Genomic DNA, 26,733 nt, shown 5'->3' on the forward strand with positions numbered 1-26,733 from the left:
AGCAGTTTTCTGAAAGAATTGAAAAAAAGAAAAGCAACCCCCCCCCCAACACTATTAGTTAACAGTCACCCTGTCTGGTTTTCCATAAACCAGGCATAGCTAAACTGCAGCATCATCTTTTCTTAATAAAAGTCGGCATCCATAACTATTTGTCTTCACTCACAGAAAAGAAAGGGGAAAGGGAATAAGGTAGAGACAGGAGTCTCCAAGTAGCACAGAATGATGGGTATAGTCTATTTGTAAAGAGCATCCCATCAAATCATAACTATCTCTTACAAGTAGAGGGAAAAGTGCTTCAGTCCCTGGGAGAAGACTGTCGTTTGAGGATGACTGTAGGTGCAATGAGATTATCTCTATGGAAAAAGTAAAGTTAAAGAGAACTTTCTTCCTTGATCTTCTGACTTTTAATGTGTTCTTTCAACTCTAAAATTCTATGATCCTATGAAATATCAGAATTCATATTCAAAAACAGCTGAAGCACTTACAATTTCCACTGTACTAGAATGTTGGAAGAAACACTAAATTTAGATTTTACATAGTTCCTGCCCTTCATGGACACTATATTCTAGTAGGGGATATGACAAAAAGACCAGTAACTATAACACTCAATAGCATATGATGGTGTAATAGTTGGGAGACACCCAGCACTGGGTTCAAGAAGAGCTGGGTTTAAGTCTTGACTGACAAGACACATACTGGTTATGTGACCCTGGGCAAGTCACTTAACTGTCACTGCCCTAGGCAGCTCTGGAGCAACAGAAGTTGCAGAAAAAGGTGATAATATGATTAGATAAGAACTCTCAATATGTTGAAATCCCAGGTCCAGTTCCATCCCAAAACGTAGGTTCACAAGAGAGATACAAAGTGCTGCATGAAGTACAAGGGGACAAGTTTTTTATTCACTTGGGAAATGAGGGAAGCCATGAGGGAAGTCATAAAGCAGATATTACAGAATTTGAGCTCGAAAGGATGGGTAAGGTAAGTATTCAATAAAAGAAGGGGTAGGAGAAATCACATCTCATTACTGTTTCACTCTGACACTAAGCAAGACGAGGTGATGTAAATTTAAATTACCTCTTTAAGGGGCAGCTAGGTGGCGCAATGGATAGAGCACTGGCCCTGGAGTCAGGAGGACCTGAGTTCAAATATGACCTCAGACCAAACACTTGACACTTACTAGCTGTGTGATCCTGGGCAAGTCACTTAACCCCAATTGCGTAAGAATTAAAAAAAAATTTTTTTTTAAATTACCTCTTTAAGTAGCTCCTGCACATGTTCCTCCCCTGACAAGTTTCCTTCTAGTCTCTTCTCCAGGGACAAAACTTTTTCCTGCAAATGTTTGATGAGTTTTTCTCCCTCTTCAGCCTTGACAGCAGCCTGTTATCGTAAAAAGGAGCGATGTTCACCTTCTAAGCAAATCCTTCCCTCTCTTGACACATAAAAGTTCCTCAGAATTCAAGACTCTTCGCACATCCCAAAAGATGAACTCCTCACTTCACACTAGACCAGGAAATCCTTCACTTGCCTCCATGCCCCCCAAAACTGTGAAAAATGGCTTTAGGACACACTCAGTCCATCATATCTTTCTCCCCAATTAAAGCAATAAGAGTTCTTGGAAGAAGTAATGCAATTACCTCTCCTGGAAACTAGCCAGGATGCCAGATGCTCCTACTCTTTAAAAAAAAATTACGTCTTCATGAGTCAGAACTCATTTTAATCATACTATCTATGCTGTAATAATCAAGACTAGCAGCACTTGAACTCTTGAGCCTATGTCCTGAGGTTTGTCTTCATTTACTTAAAAACACAAAAGAGCTTAAGATTGCCCTAAAGCAGAGGTTTAGTTTTTGAAAAGTGAGCCATATGACTAGAAATCCATCTGTATGCAGGCTGCTTGAATATTTGAAATAATAATGAAATATATATTGATAATTCTTTAAAAATTCACATTTTTTGCAGTAATCAAAGATCAACTCCCAATAAATTTAATGAAGATTAATTGTATACAAGTGCACAGCTAAAATTCTAGTGCTAGTCACTGATCAATCACATGAATGAGGTACTCCTTAGAAATGATGACAAAAGAATTATAGAGAACTGTGGATATACTTAGGATATACAATTCTAACCCCAGGTTTATTTATTAGGGATATTGTTAAAGGAATTCTTATTTTAATATGGATGGAATGGGATGACCTGAGGCCCCTTATAGGTATGATTTTTTGAGCTCTTGATGGTGGCTCTCAGCTTTGATTTCAGTACTTTCATGAAAGGAAATGTAAGTACAAGACCCAAGGAGACCCAAACACTGAGCAAAATTTAGTCATACAACCTGAAATATACAGTGTTTTAATGGCTTAGTAATCAAATAAAATTTGTTTTGCTGATCACCTCAGAAAGACAGAATACTGAACTAATAAACCAAAATCAAAGAAACTAAAAGATGTTCCAGTTCAAATACAAGCTGATTATTACACTTGAATGACCTAAGCAAAGCAATTTTCTAGGGTAAGACTCAACTATATAATTTGAGAACAGTTCTAATAAAGTTCAAAATGTAAAAGCAGAAAAAAAAACCCACAATAGTTTCATCTAATCTATGACGACATCATTTATTAACTTTAGAACATAAAGCAAACCTAAGATAAACAAAATTTTTAAAAAAGAAGGAAAAAGAAAATGCCCCCAAATATCACATTCACTTAAGACTGTTCTAGTTGGCTAAACAAGAGACAAGACTTTAGGAAAAATTAAACTCTTCCTCTGACTACAACCAATAACTAAGTCATCAAAGGCTAGCAAGGTATTTGGCTTTGGTCTGATAATATCCCTCTAGTTACCAGTTGCCATCAATTCAATTATATCCAATAAGCATTTGTTAAATGCTTCTTTTGTGTAAAGCAGCATATAATATTAGCATAAAATTAGTCCTTCAGGACTTTACAAAGATTTGCAAAGTGTGATAGTGTAGTAGAAAGGATGCTGGAAATGGGAATCAGGAGAGACCTTAGCTCAAATCCCACTTCTGACACTTCTAATTGTGACCAAATGCAATTCACTTAACCTTTTTGAGTGTCCATTTCTTCATATGTAAAATGGGAATAATAATATAAGCAAAACCTACCCTCATAGGTTTGTTATGAGGATCAAATGAGATAACATGCTAAATCTTTCAAAAACAAAAAAAAACAAAAACCTTACATGTTGTCAGTAACTATTCCTATTCTTAATAATAATAGAGAAGATATGAAAATATATTGAGGAAAGTCATATTGGTTATTTTAAGTGTATATGAGAGGTCTAAATAAAATTGTATGTGAGGAAGACATCGGATGGAACTTGAACCCAGTAAGTAAGTTACCAAGTGTTGTATGCATGGAGTAACACTGACTTGGGAGTCCTAACACCTCGTTCAAATATCAGTTATGACACTTACTGACTGTACTACCACGGAAGGACAAGTCAATTCACCTTCATGAGCTTTAATTTCTTCCTCTACAAAATGAAATTAATAAACCATCTCAAACAGCTGTTTGCAGAACACCAAGTGATGCTTATGTGATCTTGGGCAAATAATTTTTTCTTTCTAGTCTTCAATTTCCCCATCAGTATAATTAAGGGGATCAATTAACCCCTTTCAGACCAAGATAAATCTAACCATAAAATAAACAAAACAGAAGTTAAGGAGATGAACAGAATTTTAGAAAAGTTAGATATGGAAAATCTTGTATACAGAGAATACTGAATGAGAATAGAAAACAATATTTCTATTTCTTAGCTGTACATGGCACTTTCACAAAAACTGATCATGTATTACAGCATAAAAGCTTCACAAAGAAATGCAGAAAAGCAGAAATACTGAATGTGTCTTCTGCTAACCAAAATGCAAAAAAAAAAAAAAAAAATAGATTCAATAAAGGGTCATTGAAACAAATTAAAAATTAATTGCAAACTAACTTAATCCTAAAGAATGGGTGGGTCAAAGAATAAATTATAGAAACATAAGTTCATTAAAGAAAATGAGGGGCAGCTAGGTGGCACAGTGGATAGAGCTCAGGCCTTGGAATCAAGAGGACCTGAGTTCAAATCCAGCTTCAGACATTTGACACGTACTAGCTATATGACCCTGGGCAAGTCACTTAACAACGACTGCCTCACCAAAAAAAAAAAAAGAGAGAGAGAGAGAGAGAGAGAGGGAGAGAGAGGAAAAAAGAGAAAAAAAAAAAAGAAAAGGACAACAATCAGACAACATAATTTATGGGATGCAGCCAAAGCTGAACTTAGGGGAAAATTTATATCTCAAATTCCTTACAACAATAAAAGAAAGAACAAATCAATGAATTGTGCATGCAACTAAAAAAAAATAGAAAAACAACAAATTAACTACCCTCCTCAATTAAATATCAAAATAGAAATCCTGATATTAGCAAAACTGAAAGTTTAAAAAATCGAATTAATAAATAAAACAGGAATTGTTTTTCTTAAAATTATTATTATATATATATATTTAAGACAATTGGGGTTAAGTGACTTGCCCAGGGTCACACAGCTAGTAAGTGTCAAGTGTTTGGTCTGAGGTCAGATTTGAACTCAGGTCCTCCTGACTTCAGGGCAGGTGCTCTATCCACTTCGCCACCTAGTTGCCCCGAGGAATTGGTTTTTTGAAGAAACAAACAATAAACAGATAAGCCACTGGCTAATTTGATTTTTTTAAAAAAGAGGAACAAATTACTAGTACAAAAATGAAAAAGGTTATTCCCAACAAATGAAGAAGAAATAAAAGCAATTAGGAGATATTTTGCCCAATTATATACCAATAAAATGACAATCTATATGAAATGGGTGAATATTTATGAAATTATAAATTGCCCAGACTGACAGAACAGGAAACAGAGTGCTTAAACAATTCAATCTTAGGAAAAAGAAATCAAACAAGCCATAAGTGGACTTCCTAAGGAAAAAAACCCCAGGACCAGATGGGTTTATAAGCAAATTCTACCGAACATTTAAAGAACATATAATTCCAATACCACATAAACTGTTTGAAAAAAGTTGGTAAAGAAGGAGTAGTACCGAATTTCTCGGACAACACAAACATACTCTTTCTTAAAACCTCAACCAGGGAGGGTCAAAAGAGAAATAAAACTATAGACCAATTTCCCCAATGAATATTAATACAAAAATGTCAAATAAAATAATAGCAAACAGACTACACAATATATCACAAAGATCACGTACTATTTATAACAGGGATGCAGGGCTGGCTCAATATCAAAAAAACTGTAAGCATAAATGACCATATTAATAACAAAGCCAACAAAAATCTTATGATTATTTCAAGAGATGTAGAAAAAGCTTTTGACAAAATTTAAAACTCATTGCACTGGAAAACACAGGATAAATGGAGTTTTCTTTAAAATGATAACTAGTATCTCTCTAAAACCAAGAGCAAGCATTATCTATGGTGGAAATAAGCTAGATGCCTTTCCAATAACATCAGCAAGTGAAGTGAGGATGCCCACTGTCACTACTATTATGCAATATTGGACTAGAAATGCTAACTATAGCAAAAAGATAAGAAAAAGAAACTGAAGAAATAAGCACAGACAATGAGGAAACAAAACTATAACTTTTTACAGATAGGTTGCTTTAGAGTCAATTCTAACTGAAACTAAATGAAATAATGAACTTCAGCAAAATTGTAGGATATAAATAAACCTACACAAATCATCCAGATTTCTGTATATTACCAACAAAACCCAGCAGGAAGAGACAAAGAATCCTATTTAAAATAACCAAAGACACTATTAAAATATTTGGGAATTTACCTGCCAAGACCCAAACAACAAATTATACAAACACAATTACAAAACACTCTTCACACAAATAAAGATGTCTAAATTATTGAATAAATGTTATTTAATCATGGGTAGGCTAAGTCAATATAATATAAATGACAATACTACCCAAATTAATTTATTTAGTCAGTACCATACCAAACTACCAAAGAATTACTTTATAGAGCTGGGAAAAAATAATACTAAAATTCACTTGGAGGAATAAAAGGAAGGATATCAAAGAAATCAATGGAAAAAAATGGGAAGGAAAAGAACCTAGTAGTACCAGATCTCAAACTGTACTACACAGCTGTACTTGTCAAAACAATTTGGTACTGGGGAAGAAAGAGAGGTTTTCCTGCAACTATCCCCTTTGTCACTTATTATAATACAATAATATTCCATCACACACATATACCAAATTTTTTTAATGAACATGACTAATGTGGAAATTTGTTTTGTATTACTATACATATTTGTACTGGGTTTTGTTTTTCTTTCCTTCTCAATGGGTGGGGAGGGGTGGGAAAGGCAGTAAATCTGGAACTGAAAATAAAATTGAATTAAAAAAATAAAATGATGGGGTTGAACCAAGTAATTTCTAAGGTCCCTTCCCTTCCAGTTCTAAGTCTTATGATGTAATGACTATGTCACATTGGCTTCTAGAGACTCTATGGATGCTTCCATCTTCCTGGAGCTGCAGAGGATAAAAACGATGGCAAGGTGTGGGCTGATACTACAGGCACTTTTGGCCACAGCAGCTGTTAGCCAGGACACTCCAACAATGAAGGTTTGAAGACTGCTGGCATAACTGCTGGGAGATGGGGCTGTGAGTTGTGCCGGATGGAAAAAGTTTAACTGGAAGAGAATAGGAAGGAGGAATCCAATGAAGGTTCTAGGTGTAGGTGAGCGATAAGATCAGTAGTTGGGACTCCTTGGACATTTCCTTTGCATGTGACATTAATGTGGCTTTTTTGTTTCTGTTGTTGGACTCTGAAGAACTGTTTTTGGTCAGGCCTAGAAGCTGTTATGTTTGAGCCTAGGGGAAGGAACTAGATAAAAAGAAATAGCTAGGTCGAGTAGCTGCTAGGTCCTACTCTAAGCTACTCCCCAGCCCTAAGGACATGTTAGTGTAGGTTATCTTGAGAAATCCAACACTTTGTAACTATAAATGCTACAGCAATAGATTACAGTTAACAGCCCTCATTTCTATGTAGTTTTCAAATTTACAAAGCTCAAATCCCTGATGTAGATATTGGGGAGGGCATCCAGCTTGTCTGCGGGTCCTGGGATCTAGGTAAATGCCTGAACAACTCAATTTTAGTGCTAAGTGCTAATGCCAACCCTATTTTATTAAGAGGATAAGAGAGTCAAAGGGGTAAAGTGATTTGGCCAGTCATACAGCTAAGAAGTCAAAGCCCAAACATGAACCCAGGATTTCTGATTACAAAGCCAGTGCCCTTTCTACCTCATGAGACTATCTGATCTCTCACTATTATTGCTGCTACTCTTGTTGTTATTTCAGTTTTGTCACTCCCTTTGCTATCCTAAACTCCCCTACCTTTTGATTCTGCTGTTCATTTTCAAGCTTCAAAGACTCATGCTCAGCCTGCACCGTGCCCAACCTCTTCTCAGAACAAGCTGCAGTTACCTGAGCCTACAATTTTGGGAAGCAGAGTTAGTTTTCTGAATTATATATATATATTTTTAACGGCCTTCCAGCTCTAAAATTCCAAGATTCTAACAGTGTAACAAATAAATAATGAAAAACATTGCAAAGACTCTATTAACTAAAATGTTACAGAGCAAAAGATGCAACTTATTGTCAAATATTATGAAAATTATTATAGAAAATGTAGAAATAGGATCAAGAATGACTTGGTAACACTTTTAGAGTAAGAACAGAAAAAAAAAACTACCGTTCGCTACTCAAAATAAACCAGGACCAAGAAATGCATTGCAGTGCCTTTCCATTTCTATACTGACTTACTGCATAAGTAAATCCACTTTCAATGAACATGCTTTGGATGAGGTATTCTTGCATGGCTTTGTATATGATGATTTGCTGGGGGTAGATCTGGAGGTCAGCATGGAATGATCATATGAAGTGAAGGAATTCTAGGGAGTAATTCTTTTAAAATCCGTAGCAATGTGACTTGCTGGCAGAAAAAGCAAGCATCTGAGAATTTCCCCTTGGGCATCCCCTGAAGTTTCTGCCTGACAACATTCCCCATTCACCTGACAGAGCTGGAAGACCCAGCAGACATGACGGAGTCCAGAGCAAAGCAAGCAAGGGCCCACCCACCCATGCCCTCCTCAGTCAGTGGTGCCAAAGCAAAGGGCTGGGTGCCTGAGTGTATTTTTCTAGTGTAATGGAAAGGAGTGGTGAGAAGACTGTAGGGGAGACCACGGCAGCCCTGTCTGCCTTTGGGCAGAAGTGGTCCAGTAAAGCAGGAAGGTATTGTGAAAGTGATCTGGAAATCTGTATTCTTGTCTCGCCTCTGACCCGTAGAAGCTGTGTTGGAGGGCTCCTTCACTACTCAGTCTGTTTCCTAATGGGTACGAGACGGATCACCAGGTCAGCAGCACCCACCTCACAGGGTTTTATAAGGCTCAAATGACAAATCTATAATAAAACACTTTCTCAGTCTTACCATGTTACCATAAACATAAGCTGTTTTTACTGATCCTCATCTGGTTCTTTCTCACCTTTTTCACTGGAATTCAAATAGAAATCATCTTAGAAAAGGCACTATCTTGATAGTTATCTTTTGCATTTAATGTTCTATACATTTTTGCACAGGTGGATAAATAACTATTCTTTACAAATGAATGAAAGAATTGAGATATAAGCTCTTCTTTAGGCTCAGTGAAAGCAATTCAGGACAGCCTCAATGGCAGACAGAATGACAGAAATTACACACATATATGTATTTCATCCTGTTCCTGCATGATTATGATTTCTCCTGCTGATTTCTATGTTTTGAAAGCTTCTCTGGATGTAGCTGAGAGATTATAGATTTGTTAAGTTGATATTTATTAATTTATTTTTTATTTCATGGATCAGTTATGTATGAGCAACTGCTGGTAACAACTCTGTCTGAATAGTCGAATTCCAGTTTATCTGGTGATATTTCAATGATTTTGTAAAATCTATACTTATGTAACACAGATTTGTCATGTACTGGCTTATGAAAAACAGCAAGCTTCTGAAGAATAATATGGTCACTAGGTCCTATCTTGCTAAACAGGTGATGTTTTTATAGTCTGCAGTGAAATGTATTTCCTTGAATAATCTGCTCTGATCAGTATAAAAATTATGATGTCATTCTTATCTTTATTCAATGAAGGTCAAATAGAAATGGGCCTGGGAAAGGTCATTATGTTGCTGCTAATCTTTTATATCTCAGGCTCTATGGACCATTGTGCAGGTGAACAGCTTTTTAAAAAAGACCGGATATAAGCACGGAGATGTCAGATCATCTTAGCACTAGGAAGAATGATAGGGAGAACAAGCACTTCAATCTTGCTCCAACATGGTTTTGATTTCTTCCACTAGGTTTCTATATATTGAAAACTTCTATTCCATGTTAGGAGACTGAGTATTTGGAATGAAGACACCTATTAAAAATGTTCTTAAATGTTAATGGATCAGTATTATGTCTGGGTAACTGAGAGCAAAAGCTCCCTTTATCATGATACTCTAGCTCTAGTGCAATTTACTCCCAGAATTCTCAAGGATATTTTGAGGTCTATATTTGTAGTACAGGAATTTGTCACCTGTTAGTTTATGAAGGAGAGTGAGCTTCTAATGCAAGCTCTGACCACCAGGTATTGTAAGATATCAGTAGGAGATGAATTTTTACAACCTGTTGTAGTGATTATGTTGCAGTGTGAACTCTGAAAGAGTAACCTTTCTGTAATTTCTGGTGGTAAAACCTGTACTTTCATCACTATCATAAATCCCTTTCTGTAAACAAATCCTTGAGACTCAGTCAACTGTTAAATGCTTCCTGATATACTCTTGGCTGAATTCATGTGGATGTTGCTGATTGTGAGCCTTTTGATTTCACTCTTGGATCTTAGCTGTTTCACAGGCACATTTGGAGGTATGAATAACTTTTGGATACATCTGACCCACTGAGTGGCAAGTCCCTATTGCTAGCCCTTACTAGCACCCTTTGAAGTGATGTCAGTTCCATAAACATTTTGGTTAAGTTTTTTACCTGTTAATCATCTGTTCTGAAAACATCTTTCATTCATTTTCCTCCTTATTGATGAGGAAGTGTTAACCTTTTCATGGCTACCCTGGGGTGACAGCCCCCTGTGTTCAGTTCATATTTTGGGAGTTATCATCATCACCATCATCATCATCATCATCATCTTATTAGTTTTGTTGATAGGATAGAAACAGTCCAGAATCAAGTCATTCTCCTATTTCTCTTTTATACCTGACATTCTACAGACTCTGGACAGGTGGATAAAATAACTGTTCTTTGTTAAAGTTGAATAAAAGTATTAGGATATAAGCCACCTCTTAGATTCACTGTAAACATGCTCAGTACATATCCAGGCTGGAGTCTAAGCCATTTTCCAGGCTGCATGCAGAGGAAAACCACTTTCAGGTACACTGTACAAATTCAGTGGTAGTATCTACTATCAGTTTATATGATTGCTTGTAATGCGCTTACTACTGACAACTGCTTATTTCAAAAGTATTTCTATAGGTTCTTTTTAACATATTTATCATTTGTTTTGCAAAATATCTATTAATTTTCTTCCTCCTTTTTAGTGACAAAGTGTTTAACTTTTTATAGGTACCTCAGGATGATAGGCCCTGAATTTTGTTAACAATGTATGGATTTTGGTTAGGATACTTTCCAAATCTGTTACTGTTCATTTTAAAGTTTTGAAAATGATCATTAAAATTGGTATTGTATAGGTATTAATTGCTTTCAATGTGTTCTTCTTGTTCAGTTTTAATTTTATGCTGACAATAAGCGTCTTAACGAAGTCAGCTACAGCCTTTACTACTAATGCGTCTTGCCTGGAAGAAACCAAAATATCTGTAGATATTACCTTCATCGATTGATTCAATGGCTTCAATTCAAATTCAAGCTTGAAGCTGTCCGTCTCTTTCCTTGGTGTACATTAAGAATTTTATACTTATTGTTTCCGACTGACACTTTGTAGCAGTAAAGGAAGATTCTATGAGATGAAGGAAGTGTCCAATGTCTTTCTCAGTGGAGCTATTACAGTGTGCTTCAAATAACTAATAAGATGTTTTGGTTCAATTCACTCTTGAATTTGGAATACTGAAGTTGAATTTTTTTTTTTTGCTTTTTGACTAGGCAATAGGGTTAAGTGATTTGCCCAGGGTCACACAGCTAGTAAGTGTCAAGTGTCTGAGGCTGGATTTAACTCAGGTCCTCCTGACTCCAAGGCCAGAGCTCTATTCACTGTGCCACCGAGCTGCCCCGGAAGTTGTATGTAAGCGAGATAATAATGGATTTTAGAATATACAGAAAATGGTCCCCTTGAAAATGCCATGTTTTATATCAATCATTCTTGACACTACTGCTTTGGTGGTGTTTTAAAGAGAGTTTTCCATTGGGAATTTCAGGTACTCTAATATTCTGACCATACTGGGGTATATTTTTGATAATTGGCAGCATACAAATAAGCCATGAATGAGGAACTGAGTCAAAGGCTATGTAACAATCAAAAAACATTATGAATGTTAAGAGCTGTTAGCTTGTTGAACAATTACCAGAGCAATGAGTTGCTCTTTATAATGATCTCATCATTGTCAAATCTAATGGCTACCTCAGTCATCATCCTTCTTGACCTCTTTGCAACTTCTGACACTGTTCATCTTCTCTTCTGCATATTCTCTCCTGTCTGGTTTTTTTTGACACTGCTCTCTCCTGGTTTTCCTACCTGTCAGATGACTTCTGCTTGGTCTCCTTTGCTGGATCTTCCAGTAGGTTACACTCCCTAACCATGGGTGCTCCCCAAGAGTCTTCCCCTACACACTATCTTATGCCTCTAAATTACCTTGCCTGGTGTTCTCATGAGCTTCCATGGATTAAATGATCACCCCTACGCAGACGATTCTCAAATTCACTTGTCTAGCTCTAACCTTTCTCCTGACTTTCAGTTTCACATCAACAACTGACTACATCTCAATTAGATGTCCCAAATACATCTTAAACTGAACATGTCAAGACCTGAAATCATTATGTTTTTCTCCAAATTCTCCCCTCAATCCAACTTCCCTATTACTGTTGGGGGCTTCATCATTTTCTCAGTTACCAGGCTCATAAACTTGGTGTAATTCTTCACCATTCAATGACACTCACCTCACATTTTGAATATATCGCCAAATCTTATTCTTTCTACCTTCAAAATTATCTCCCCTATCTGATGCTGAGTGAAGTCAGCAAAACCAGGAGACCGTTATACACAGTAACAGCCACATTGTGCAATGACTAATATTGATAGACTTAATCCTTCTCAGCAACACAAGGATCTAAGACATCTCCAAAGGCCTCATGATGGAAAATGCTATCCACATCCAGAGAAAGAACTATGGAGTTTGCTACTGCAATAGTAATGATGACAATTACAACTACAGCTAAAACTGTATCTACTACCATTAAAAGATTAAGGTGGCATAGTGGATAGAGAACTGATGCTGAAACTCTTTAAGTCAAGACAACTTGGATTCAAGTCTTGTCTCTGACACATCCTGACCGTGTGACCCTGGGCAAGTCACTAAACTTCTCAGTATGACTGCCAACTCTCTAAGTATCTAAACTGCAGAACTGAAGAACTGTATCAGCAGAAAGTGTGCTCATCTAGACCAATAGAAGCATAGGTGTGGACCAAAAAACTATTATTAAAATGGGTATAATTATGCTCATCCTACAAATATTAAAGGACAGTTGTACATAAAACCTTTTGCAAACCTTGAAACTACTCTATAAATCTATTTATCATTACAGTAACTCACTTTTATAAAGTATTTTTAAAGGTTTATAAGAATGCAAATTTCCTAATTCTCAAAATTCAAATATCTCAGGTCAGTCAGTAATATTTCACCTGATTCTTAACCCACACTCCTCCCCAGGTATCAGACTCTATAAATCATATGTTGCTGAAAGATTTGTTAAAAACAAGTTATCATTACAATTATTAGTTTATATTATTGAAAAACATGTCACCTGGATTAATAATCAGACTGGAAAATCCATCATTCTATAGAAATCTGGAGGTACCTTTATCACTACTTTGAATTCTGAAGATCAGAAAGTTTTTCTGTGCTCAAGTCAAAGGGTAGCAATGTTCCTTTTACTGACATGGCTAACAGGTAAAAATCCATTATTCAGAAAATCTGTCAGGACAAGCACCACCATGCTAGACTTCCCCTCACTTTCTCTTAACTAAGCTAAACTCAATTCCTCAACTAGATGGTCACTTCCTCTCCAAGCATTGTGGTGGAAGGAAAATGAGCCTAGAGGCAAGAGAATGCGGTTCAAGTCCTGACTTTATCACTAGATATGATTGTGAACATTAGGATCCTCATCTATCAATGAAAAAAAAAAGACACTCTAACCCACAGGGTTGTTAAGAAAATGCTATGTAAACACTAACATATAACATAAATGAGGTATTCTTATAATTCAAAACCAAACATTGAATTTTTCACCAACTGCTGGTATAGGCATATACTATATAACAAAACACCTAAACTACAGTTTTAAACTTACTGCTTCTACAACCTTAGCTATGGAACAGCCCACAATGGACATAAGAATAACCCATCATTTTCCCCCGCCCCCAATGCCCTGCACTCTTGCCTCTGTGCCTTTATCCATGATATTTCCTATTCCAAAAATGGCCTTACTCTCTAACTCACTGACAACTGAATTTCTATCCATCCTTTGAAGTGCAACTCAAATGTCCCTCCTAAGGAAGTTTTCTCTAATCTCTCCTCTAAGTAGCATTCCCCTTGAGATTTCACATAACATTGGGTTTTGCACCTGTCCACTGAACTTATCCTGCAACAGTGTGCATTACTCCTAAAAATGTATGTGCTATCCTTGAATTCAACTCTAAGCATCTTGAGAGCAAGGACTTTGTCCCATTGCCCCATATGAATTTTATATCTCCCCAATGGCCAGCACGATACTTTATGTACAGTAGAATACATAATAATTAAATCTGTTATACTGTGTTTTATGAATCAGGGAAAGCCAGATTCTCTTCCATAACTCACCTTTTGCAAATCAACAGAAAGCTGCTGAATGAACATTTGTAGTTCCTGTTCCCTCTGCTCCAAAGTAGTGATCTTATTTTCTGCACCTGTTTCTGCAGCTAATAAGTGATCCCTTAATTGGAAAAGAAAACACACAGAGCATGTAATGAACACATTTGGATAACTCAGCTAAAATATGTTTTGCATGCAAAAACCTCAAGCCCATCCGAAACGCAATTAACTGAGAAACTACTCCCTTTGTTTTCCTTAAAAGAGGATACAAGAAGAGATGGGGCCCAACTAAGCAGTTGTGAGAAATTCTGATCTAGCTTCACGAGCACAGACAAATGCTTACTCAACACTGATCAAAAAATAAGCCATTATACTGCAGGGCAAAAGGGAGCTCATTCTACAGCTGTCCTGTGATCCCAGGCTCAACTAGATTTGCTGTCACAACAGACCTAGAACCAAATGCTCAACCCATTTATGAGGCACCTGCAAGTATAGAATTAATTCAGTCCCTTCGGAATGGACTGAACTCAAAGAACAAGGTGAAACTGGGAAAAGACCATGGGCCAGCTAAGTTCAGAATGGCATCAAAACAAATCCGCATCAAAACAAATCCCCATCAACCCCAAAGACCAAGCAATAACCTCTGTTCTTCCAGCGCTGAATACTGCCTCTGCAACATCTCCAGCTCACAGCTTAAATCTGAACAGACCTGACTAGATGCCAACAGTTCTTCTTGTGCATGACTCAGTTCTCTGGTTCTTGTTTCCATTTCCAGTTCCATTTTTGCCAGACTTTCTTCCTTTTTCAAAAGCTTTTAAGATGCAAAATAAAGAATACACATAATGGCTATAATAAAGTCAACAAAAATAATACTAAACTCAATTTACATGCAATGTACAATTCTGGACTCAGAGAACAGGTGATAAAACACACTTCCCAGTTTTTAGTACAGAGTTGGGAAACATAGCTGCAAAAGGTTGTATAAACTTATTTTTATTTTTGATTAATTGTTTTTCTTCATTATAATGAAGAGTTCTTTGGGTTGAGGAAATTTATTGGGAGATGATATCATGTAAAAATCATCATTAAATTTTTTAAAGCTATTAAGATGTTAACGTTTAGAGTAAACATGGATTGATGCTAAGAGGCCACAAGAACAGTTATGTTTTTAGAAAAAAAAATCTAAGCAAGGTAAACTTATAAGCCCCAAAGGAAATTATATAATATATATGCACAATAATTTTATATAGTCTTTTGGTGAATCAATTGTTGTACAAAAGAGACAAGCATTTCACACAGAAATACCTCCCTGTCCATGAAAGATTTTCAGTGTATATGAACAAAAATGAATATGTACCAACTAAAAAAACTTGACTGGCAATGTCCTAGTGTAACTATTGGTGTTTATTTTAACTTTCATCAGGTAAACTTAATCTCTTCAAAAACATTTTATTAACTGAGCACTAGATGTACTTAATAGAAATGCTTACCATGTGCTTGACTTTAGCTAGCTCCTGCTGCTGGAATCCCTCTAATTCATCAATTTCATCCCTCTTTTGGAACAGATTCAAACTTTGGTTCTTCATTTCCTGTAACTGAGCTGCCAACAGCCTTTTATCCTATTTGAAAGAACAAGATACCATCTAGACATTAAGATAGAGGAAGTAGGTTGGTTTTTTTTTTCTGCAGAAATAATTTTTACCTAAAGAAAAGTCCCTAGAGGAATATTCTATGTTAATAGCCCTATAATATTAACAGCTTTTTAATATTTTATGTTAACGATAATGTTGATAAGAATTATAACTGTGACCAAGACTTAATAATTAGCAATAATGTTCAATTAATAAATAATTTTATAAAATAACCAGTGAAGAGGTAGATGAAGACCAAGACCATCTGAAGCATTTAGGCAGTTAAATTTGACCATCAGTTCCATTTCCCTTCTCCATTCACAATGACATCTTGAACTAGTTGACTAATAACTAGATCGAGACTGAATGCCTTTAAAAATTATAATATATTCAAGTGGAACTCTAGCTAAACTGATAACAATTAGATGCAAATGGTGTCAGCAAGCCAAATCTGTTGACCAAGAATTGCCGTAAAGGACCACAAATGTACAGGTTATTTCTATCTCTAATTTAAAAAGATATTAAAATCATCTATAAGATTTACTATTGCCTACATTCATAGTGGTTTAAACTTCTCAGACAAGCATTTTCATTGCCCTATAATTAGCCCCAAAGTTAATTTTTCTTAGAATCAAATGAAAGCAACCCAGGTCTGATCCTATTGAGCATATCTCCTGCTACCTTAGGAATACAAAAATAAAGTCTAGTTCATTAATTTAACTCAGTGGTTTTCAATACTTTAAAAACCACAACTTTTACAACATTTCTTTTAGCTTGAGAATATCTGACCTAAGTAATCTCTTTACCTAAGTGGGCAATCATCAACAAAATTTGTGGTTTTACTGAGCGAGTGATTTGCAACTATGTTCCATAAAACCTCAATACCCCACATCACAGGAATTCATTAAGAAAAATTAGTTGGTAATGATGTTTTCTCACTTAAAAAAATTAAGTTATGCATTTATCAAAAATAACAATTATGGGTGGCAAATTTGGTATGTGAAAATACTGAAGACTAATTGGAAGAGGAGAACTTTGAGGATTAATGTCTTCTCTTTTGCTTTAAAATTTCCCTGGGTAGTCTTTTATTCTAGGACCTAAAGGCCAGCATTAGTAGATTCCACCATACTTCTATCTCTCTTCTGTGTTTGGGAATTAGTTTGGGAAACAATGTTTTAAAGCATGAGCTATTACTGACAAGGAAAGACGGAAGAAAACAATTTCAGAAAGCCCCTAGCTTAACTCAATGTTATGTGCAAATTATGTAGTATTCAAACCTAGTTTCTGATAAACAAGAGTTGTGGTGGATGGATTTTAGGCCTGGCTACCTTATGCTAGAAGGTAAGTGAAGATTTCAATCCTTCACTATATATGAAGAAAAGGTATGTTCAGTGAGAATGAAGAAAGGATTAGTAGCAGAACATGTGGATAGTTGATGTTACTGATTATCTGAAATTAAAAATGTGTTTTTTCCATCCTAGGTTTGAAAGCAAACCTTGTCTCCATTGGAGAGCTAAAAAGAGACATCTTAAGGCCTGCAGAGGACACTTCAGGGCCTGCCACGGGCTAGTGGTGCAGTCAACTTTTCTGAACATTATCCAGTCAGGCGAGGTTCTTTTTTAGCAACTTGGTGTTGAGACCTCAGAACACTCTCCACTCTGACTACTCCTCTAAGTATTCATGATTTTAACTAGCAAAAAACAAGAATTCAAAGAGATTTTCCAATCAGTTTTACCTCCTACAGGGGCGGCTCCACCAATAATACTCATTGCTATGGTGCCTCATTTATTGCAAGCCAAAGAAAAGATTTCGTAAATCCTAAGCGATAAACATCTAACTCAGAGAAAAATAAAAACACAACTTACTTTTTCAAGCTGAGCCAACTTCTCTGCCCATTCCTAAAAAAGACAAGAAAACCACAAAAATTATTATAGTTTTAAAGAATAGCAATGCCAAGATTTTGAGAAAAAAATCCTGTTACAAAACATTTAACTTGGCTTAATATTAAGAAACAAGTTCTAACTGAAATAACAAAATGAACTTATGAAAGTCTGCAAAAGGACAAAGGCTACAGATTTTTAACCAGCTACTGATACCAAAGCAAAAGTCTTAACACTTAATTCTAGAAAGGCATATCTCACTTAACAATAGCTTTACTAAAACTTGAAATTAGGTGAAACATTATTGCTGGGAAGTGAGAGTGGTTAACCCTTTTGGAATAGCATTTTAATAATTATAGTAGCTGTAACAACATTATAACATAATTCACATGTGGGGTTTGGTTAAATAACTAGTAATGCTATTGCAATAACGCATTAGAGCAATGTTGTGTGGGGTATGCCCATACAATGTCCCATCTATCATAAGTCAAAGGAACGAAAGTCAACCACATCATCATTTCACACACTAAAGAGATCAGAAAAAAAGTTAAATCAATCCTGGAGACACTTTCCTATTAGCTATGTCGATGTCATAATTTTTACATCCTCTTTCCATTTTGCCAAACAGATGCGAGCACTAAGAAATTAAAGATTATACAGAGGCAGCTAGGTGGTACAGTGGACAGAAAGCTAGATGTACAGTCAGGAAGATCTGAGTTCAAATCCAGCCTCAACACCTATTAGCTATCACTTAACCTGTCTGCCTCAGTTTCCTCATCTGTTAAAAAGAGGATAATAATAGTACCTACCTCCCAGGGTTGTTGTGAAGATAAAATGAGATAATATTTGTAAAGTGCTCTGCACCCTTAAAGCACTATTTGTTAGTTATTTCAGAGAAACAAACTTAAAAAAGCAAAAACCAAACCCACCTTAAAAACAGATTTTTTTTTTTGCAGAGAAGCAAACTTAAACAACGTTAACTATTATTATTATTATGTCCCAATGGCCCATGACTGCAAACTCCCCACTTCATTCCAAAATACAACCTCCTCTAAAATATACTTGTAACTTATTTACTCAGATGTCACTGACAGAAACAGTATTCCAAAAATAAACTGTTGAGAAGACTAAAGGTGACCATTTTAATAGCCACAACTTTAACATTTTTAATCTGTTCTTGAAGAACATACCTCTTTATTTCCTTAAACAGAGTACACTGTGTGGCCATGACTAATTAAGTCTCTTAACCTCCCTCAAACTTCAACATTCTAATTTGTAAAACAGAAATAATAATACCTGTAGTTCCCACCCCCCCACAAGGCTATTATGAGAATCAGATGAATTAAGTGCAAAGCACTTTCTAAAACTTAAAAACTCAATCCAAAAAAAAAAGCCTCATAATTTAATCCTTCTTTAATGGCTCTCAGCTGTCATTATAATTCATAATTTCTATCCTATGTTATGATAACGCATTTTTTTCCTCCTTCCCTGCCACAAAGCTGATGGTTACTACTCCTTTTGCCAGTGTGTCTGCCTCGTGTTCTTTCTAGTCTACTGATATCATTAGAATTCTGTGTAAACTGAATCACTAAGTATTGAATGATGGCTCAAAGACTTCTCCTAAAAAAGTGAACTGTAGGCATCTACTGCTTGTGTTTTATAGAAACTATATAAACTGCTTACTTTCAAGTTTTAGGAGTAAAAAAAAAAACATACTCATCTCACCAGCATAAATGAAAGTCTGACTTCCAGATAAGTGAGGATGCTACTAGGGTAGTATTTTCTTCCTCCACTCCATAAACCTGTAGCTGGAGAAGAATCTCATTGGTCTTTTAGACCCTGGCACATATTTCACTACTAAAATCAGGTTGGTTTTTTTTTTTGTTTTTTTTTTACTATTTCCCCAACCCCAAGTCCAAAGATAAGTCACAGAATCTGCACAATAGTACAATTCTTTTTATCCTCAGCTATCATAAAAACATTTGTCATAATTCTGTAATACTACTAAATAAATAAATATAAATTTTTTGGTTGGGCCTCAGCTATGTATGCATTACCTGGTCCTTTTTTGCTAATGCCAAAGCCATTCCTTCTGCCATTTTGGCTCTGTTGGCTTGATATGTTTCATTCTGCTCTTGAAATTTCCTCATGGAAGCTGTTAACAGAGAGCCTTTATTTAAAAAGTGAGAATATTTCAGGCCTGTCTTAGATTGTACCAGAACTTACTTTAAGACATTCATCTACAGAAAGGTGGGCACAACGCAAAAAGATTATGGAAGCTGGAACTGAATTAGACTATGTTAATACTATTATTAATAAACATGATCTCCTAGGCTCAGTAATGTTCAGGTAGGTAGGTATTTATTCTGGAGGGCACCGGTGGTAATTAAATCAAGCATAAATTACACTAAGATAACACATTACCATTATCTATACTATACTCAGCATCTCTCTCCTATGGTGCCCAAAGGACTTTAAAAATATTCTCTTTCATCAATCTAGTCAAATTTTACATTATTTTGTTAGAGAGAAGGCCATGTAGTGTACTACTTGGACTTGGAATGTGTAGACCTGGGTTCAAATAATGACTCTGTCATTGTTTAGGCAAGTCATATTTAGCTTCTTTGAGGCAAAGTTTCCTCACTGGTAAAATCAGACATAATAATCCCTATACTATTTAGTTCACAAGACCCTTCTATTAATTATGTAAGGGATTTTGTAAACCTTAAAACCTAACATAAATGTAATCTATTATTACTATTATAACCACCAGAGGCTTCTATGTTAGAAAGCAGATCTCCAGTAGAGCTAAGACTAAAAGCCAGATCTCCTGAGACTAGAGCTTAATCTCCTGTCACTGAATGACAACTGAGGGAAGTTAATAATCACCTTTAGGTTTTAACATACCAAGAAAACTGGCCCAGGGAAGACAACAATCATTCCCATCTATTCAACATAAATGTAAATTACACTTTTTGTCTAAAAAGGACATATTTGTGGTCAAATATTATATCAACTATATTGCTGGTTATATTACTTCCAAAGATTTCAATTTTTAAAGGGAAAAAATCCAGAATACTATATTTAAAAAAAACTTAGTCCTTAACCAAAAAGGAAAAGAATACGTACAATCCTGATGTTTTTCTAATGCAATTTCAAGCTTCTCTTTTATCTTCTGCAAGTTTCGCACCTGTTCAGCATATTCTTGGGTAAGGAAGGGAGATGCACAGACCAGGAATGGACAAATATTAGGAAAGGAAATTTAAAAAATGAGTTGAAAACAATTATGATTTTCTGAAATTGAAAATCAATTAAGGAAAACTAGGCAGAGCGCTTCTCCTTAACAATGAGCAATACAAGCAAACAGTTCTACAACAAATTAATTATGGTACAAAATATTGATTGCAAACAGGAGATCCTACTTAGTTCAAGAGAACAAGGACCAGCTCCAATTATCATGCTCTGCTACTAAAATAACTGATTTCAAAATTCATGACCCCATTTCTCTTTTTGGCTATATAAATGGGATAGCTGATAACTCATTAAATAACCCCTTTGCAGTTCACACTTTTACAGTCTTTCAAGACAGCTGAGCAAAACTACATGACAGTAACATTCTGGCTCAGCTAACAGTAAGCCAGTGTGACCTCAGAGCATAAATACTTAATACTGCAGGAATATGATGCTCTTGGCTCAGTAGAATCTGATCAACACTTGCCATATTCAAGGAGAAAAATTAATATAAACTTAGAAATTCAGGGAAGTTTATTCATTTCCCAGCCTCCACAATAAAACCTAACTATACGTCAATGGGTAAATTATTCCTATAAAATCTATGCTGAACACTTAATTTGTCTTTCCAATTTTCTGGAGGTTTTTTTGGGGGGGGGAGTTAGAAGGAAGGAAACGGAATAACATTATTTTGAATTTAAAGAAATATAAAATATGGTCTATTTTAATATTTCAATGATTTGTGATTTCATCAGTGTGGGTATTTCTTCCACTAATATAAATGGCAACTCTCCCCTGCCTTAGTAGATGCTAAAAATAGTCATCACACACGTCAAAACTCAAAGTGTTGAGTCCTTTTACCCTCAGTTAGGCTAGTCTTCTGACAACGAATTCATAATTTCTTTGCTGGGTCCACGCTGAGACCTTTTCAATTTGGTTAGACCCATCAGAGCTTGGGATCTGTTGAAACAGCTTTCCACAATCGAGGGTTGACCACCTCTATCTCAAGATAAAGTTTATAATAGGAAGTCTTTAGTGGAAGACAGCCTTAGTAACAATGAGATAAATAAATTCATTGCAAACCTATTAGTGAATCCCAGAGTTTACCACTGTAATCCTAATAAAAAGGGTATTAGGTGAATGCCATAAGACTGAAAGCACAAAAAATACAAGCTAAAAAAGATATTCCTAGAGTGTCCAAAGAAGTAAAGTCTTTTAATAGCATGAGTGTGCAGTTATAACAGTATAAGACACTCTATTCACTAAGAAGAAATTGTACCTTACTGGACTGAGAAAGTAAAAGGAGTACTGAAAAAACTCAACTTTCAAACATGTTAATAATAGCTATTGTCTGGAGACAAGTGTTAGAGTAAGAAAAATACCAATGGAAACTAAAGATGGAAATGTGTTACAAAGTTGCATAAAGTCATCAACGCTACACGAAAATATTCCCTGTTAGCAGGGAATCATACCTTGATTCCAAACTTTTTGTTAAGGAATACCCAGGTACATTTCAAAGATGTCTTTTCCTTTCTTGTTCAGAAGGTTTATCATTCCTTTTGCTTCCATACTGCCTTCATTATTATTGCCTCTTCTTGGAGTTATCTTGGGCAAAATGGCATATTTGTTCTACATGAACATTATAATGCCATATATTTCCATGACCATGAGCCACTGTAACCAGTAAAGGTTGACTTAGCTTTTCAATCTTTAAAATGTATACTAAGTAATTCTTGCCTTAACCTAAGGAAAAAAAAAAACTCAAGCCACAGTAGTGAATTTAGAGTTAATAGAGTGCAAGGATATCAATTATTTCCTTTCTAGTCAGAAAGTTACAGAAATACAGAAAGAGCTACAAAAAGTATGTCTCCAGACTACCCCCACTCACATAAAAGAACAACTACATATACATGCAGTTCAGATGGTACATGACCTCTACAGGGTTCTCTATAGTACCTGAATAATAGAAACTATCTGTCTAAGCTCAATTGCTTAGGAAAAGAAAACTAACTTTCACAGCTCTAATAAAAAACAAAAATGTGAAAGAATTTGCTTACTTAGTTTATGAAAATCAGTGTTGGTACATAAACATCACTGTACAGATTTCATTAAAGCTGCATCTTACTTCAACGATCTTTGATTTTACTGATCTGGATGCTACTTCCAACACATATTGTAATTCCTCCAAGTCTTATGAGAGGATTTCATAAACTGTTCTGGCCCAAAAAGTTCATCCCCAGGTGGCAACATTTGATGATTAGCTTCTTGGCACTCATCTGGGTTGGTCCTCATCAAAGGACTAACACATAGTCCATGCCCAGGCCTGAACTCAAAATCAGTTTTGCTTTAAATGTTTCTTGCCTTCAGCTATTCCAATGTAAGTACTACAACGCAGAATAATGATAAGACTGTGAATGTGCTCCCTTCCTAAGTCCTCAGACAAAAGTTCACACTCTATTGCATGCATTTAGAAGCCCAGTGTGGCTTAGCAGGTAGAAGGCCACCCTCTGAGTCAGGAAAACCTGGATTCATAACCTTTCTCCTTCTCATACTAGCTGTGTGACCCTGGGCAAGTCATTTAACCTCTTGGAGACCTAGGCAGCTCTAAGACTATAATTTACAGATGAGTTGTCAATATGCATCAGTGGAAGGGAGTTTCTGCACTAGGAGCATCCCCACACCTATGAGATCACAAGAAGAAGATAGGACTTTTTGTATGATTAAAATAATCTGCCCTGAGAGAACGATCTGTTTTCAAAGTGTCTCCGTTTTCATTTAGAAAATTGATAATGTGCCTGATAAACTAAGCCCTATAAAGACTCTAATTCAGATATAATCCAAATTATGACACAGTTTAAATTTTTTGCCTTTTTAAGACACAAGGATGCTATGTTTACTTTGTTACAAGTTAATGAACTTACCAGAAAGTTTGGCCTCTAGTTTTCTTATCTGTTCATTTCTTCTAAATAGCTGGGATGAAAGGTCTTCTCGAGAACTGCTACCATCTGAAGCCTGTCAAGTTGTAAAAAAAAAAAACTGTAAATAATTTCTGAAAAATACTGTTCAAACATTTCTGGAGAGTCAAATGAGGAATAATTTTAAAGTAATTTTGAGAAGTAAATGCTGAACCAGAAGTTCAGACACATCTACTTAAGGCAGGACTATGCTATTAACTATGTGACCTTAGCAAAGTCCCTTGGCTTCTCTGTTTTTCTGCCTGTAAAACGGAAATAACACTACCTATGTTCATCTACTTCACAGATCTTAGAAAGGGTTTGTGGATAAAGGGTTTGAGCTTGAATGTCTCTTTCAGAAGGTCTCATAAGATACGTGACTCTTAGAATACAGATTGCTTAGAAGAAATCCATTGTAAACTCACAGACTAATAGAATGTTAGTGATAAACAAGAGCCCTGAGATCTAGTTTTAGCTTTCTCACATTTAACAGGTGAGTAACATGAAGCCAAGAAAATGAAGTGACCTAACTCAAGATCTTAAATTAAAATGACAAGAATCAAAATATTTATATAAGGTATAAAATATGTTCACAGCAAAAATCCTAAAAGTAAATTACTTCTTAATATCCTCTTCCAAAGCATCCAATCCTAAAAGAAATATGGTGACACAAGAATTACTTTATTTACTTTAAATAAGGAGAAAAGACTAGATCTACAACTAAGAAAACACCAATGATATTGGCAAAAATTCTTGAAGCTGAGTTAACCTTACCCAAAAACTCAGACTGTTTTAACACATTAGGGAGAGGTATGGGGAACTTTATTGTTGTTAGTGAATAATTCATTTTGGATGTATAATTAATAGGGCAAATATATGAAGTTAAAAGCCCCAAAGACAGATATTTCCCCAAGTACTGTTTCTAAGTATATGGATTTTTGTTATAAAACTCAGCCTTGATTTATTAGAAAAGACTGCTCTTGCTGCAATCTAGCATTAAGGAAAAAAGGTCTCGTGCCAGAGCATTAGTACTGGTAACTCTATATTCTCCTGCCTGATGCACATGTGTACTTGTATTTCCTGTTATACCTGGTAGCCACTGCAAACTCAAGTCTAGAAGCCTGTTGATGTATACCTCTGATGTACAATAACAACCACTGCCTTGTAATTCAAGCCAGGATCCAGATGGCATAAAAATGGAAAGAGTCATCTGACTTGAAAGACTGCTTCAGTCACTCAACAAAGGAACTCTATAATCCACAAGAATATCATTTCCTTAAATGCACTGACTTCTTACTTTTTCAGTGTTTTAAATTACAAATTAGTTTTAAGACTAAAGAAACATGCCCATTCCACCTTCTCCACTAAAATCACAACTGATAAGCTTAACAATTCAATGAGGAAGAATGCAGGGTAAACAGACAAATAGTTAATACATCTAGTCTCTCTCATACCTTAACGCCCAGTATTCATAAAAAATAACTGACATTCAAAATGAATACACCTGAGGAAATAATAGCCAGGGGCACACATTTTTCAAAGTCTAAGAGGAATACAGAGAACATAGGGAATCTCAGAATTGGGATAGGCCTCAGAAGTCATTTAGTCCAAACCGTAACAGACCAAAATCCCCTCTAAACCATTCTGAACAAGTGGACATCCAATCATTTATTTATGACCTTTTGTGAAGAGGCTCCCATTACCTCCCAAGACAGCCCATTCCATTTTTTTGGTCCTGTTAGGAAGTTTTTCCTAACATTAAACCTAAAAGAGGGTGATCTACTCAAAACTAAGAGAAAAATTCCTGAATAAGAAGAGTAAGAGTGAGACTTAAATTGTTTACATGGCTAAAATTACTAAATCAAACAAAAGTATATACAGAGCAAAAGAAAACATCAAAACAATCCTCTAAGGCATTAAGAAAAACATCTACAAGGCCATACCCATCAGTCATGCTAAATAACGAAAAGAAAGAAGAGCTACTTACAAAGTCATCTCCTGAGTCAGCCCCCACAGAAGCAACTGACTCCTTGCTGATAGACCTTGGGATTCGTGTAGCTCCTCCTGGCCGTGGTGCAATGGCAGCCTCCTCTGCAATCTTCTTTTTAAGTCTGGCAAACATTTTCCACAGTAGGGATACCCTTTCTGACTTCTCCCCCAAAACCCGAACTAAACCAAAGCAATGATGCCCTAGAATCTACTGGCAAATCACTGAAGGGCCATCAAGAAGCTCCAGCTGCCAAAATTTCCATTTAAACCTGATGAACTTCCAAAACCCTCCAAGGGTTCAAGACATCACAGTTATCTATACAAAGCAAAAGAGAGAGAGTTCTGAGCTGTGGACATCTTTTTTGGAGAGTGTGAGGGAGTTGGGGGTATGTTTGAACTTCAGGTTTTAGATAGATAATTAAAAGAATACAGTTAACAACATGAAATTAACAAATATAATGAAACTACTTAGGTAACCAAAAAAGCTGTAATACATTTATCATTTATTCAAATTATTCAAGATATAAAACTAAAGATAACAAGTTGACCTAGACAGCCATCTGTAATTTAACTACTTCAGTGGTGAAGGCAAGGAATAGAGAGCTAAGCAATGATTTGAGGCATATATAGAAGCTCTGGATAGTTTTTAATTAGATGTCCCTTCATTCAAAGCTGGTATCCCAGAGGTAAGCAGGTAAGAAATATGATTCAGGCATCAGAACTCCATATACATTTTCAATGAATGCTATCAATCATATGATTTTTTTTCCTTAAGTAATCTGATAAAGATTACCCCGAACTACACTTTTCATTCCTGTGGCAGAAATAACATATTCATACAACACCTCAGATTTAGATTTCTTCCCTCCCACTAGTCTGCAGAACATCAATACTGAGTTCTAATCATCACCTGTCTTGTGTGTGAAGGATTATTATTGC

General features: G+C 35.7%; 1 protein-coding gene across 1 annotated transcript in view; it reads right to left on the reverse strand.

Moving 5' to 3' along the window:
• Positions 1-26,733, reverse strand: part of LOC114047266 (golgin subfamily A member 1-like) — a 56,243-nt gene that overhangs the window by 28,299 nt on the left and 1,211 nt on the right. Inside the window, exons 2-10 of the mRNA XM_027868047.1 lie at positions 25,793-26,110; positions 23,773-23,863; positions 20,750-20,824; positions 19,678-19,775; positions 17,606-17,638; positions 15,600-15,728; positions 14,751-14,920; positions 14,119-14,230; positions 1,252-1,377 (exon numbers count right to left, since the gene is read on the reverse strand). Coding sequence (XP_027723848.1) covers positions 1,252-1,377; positions 14,119-14,230; positions 14,751-14,920; positions 15,600-15,728; positions 17,606-17,638; positions 19,678-19,775; positions 20,750-20,824; positions 23,773-23,863; positions 25,793-25,927 — 969 coding nt within the window. The 5' untranslated portion in view covers positions 25,928-26,110. The remainder of the gene's footprint in view (positions 1-1,251; positions 1,378-14,118; positions 14,231-14,750; positions 14,921-15,599; positions 15,729-17,605; positions 17,639-19,677; positions 19,776-20,749; positions 20,825-23,772; positions 23,864-25,792; positions 26,111-26,733) is intronic.

This window comes from Vombatus ursinus, unplaced genomic scaffold (genome assembly GCF_900497805.2).
Source record: "Vombatus ursinus unplaced genomic scaffold, bare-nosed wombat genome assembly UNPS02014786.1, whole genome shotgun sequence".
Taxonomy (NCBI): Eukaryota; Metazoa; Chordata; class Mammalia; order Diprotodontia; family Vombatidae; genus Vombatus; species Vombatus ursinus.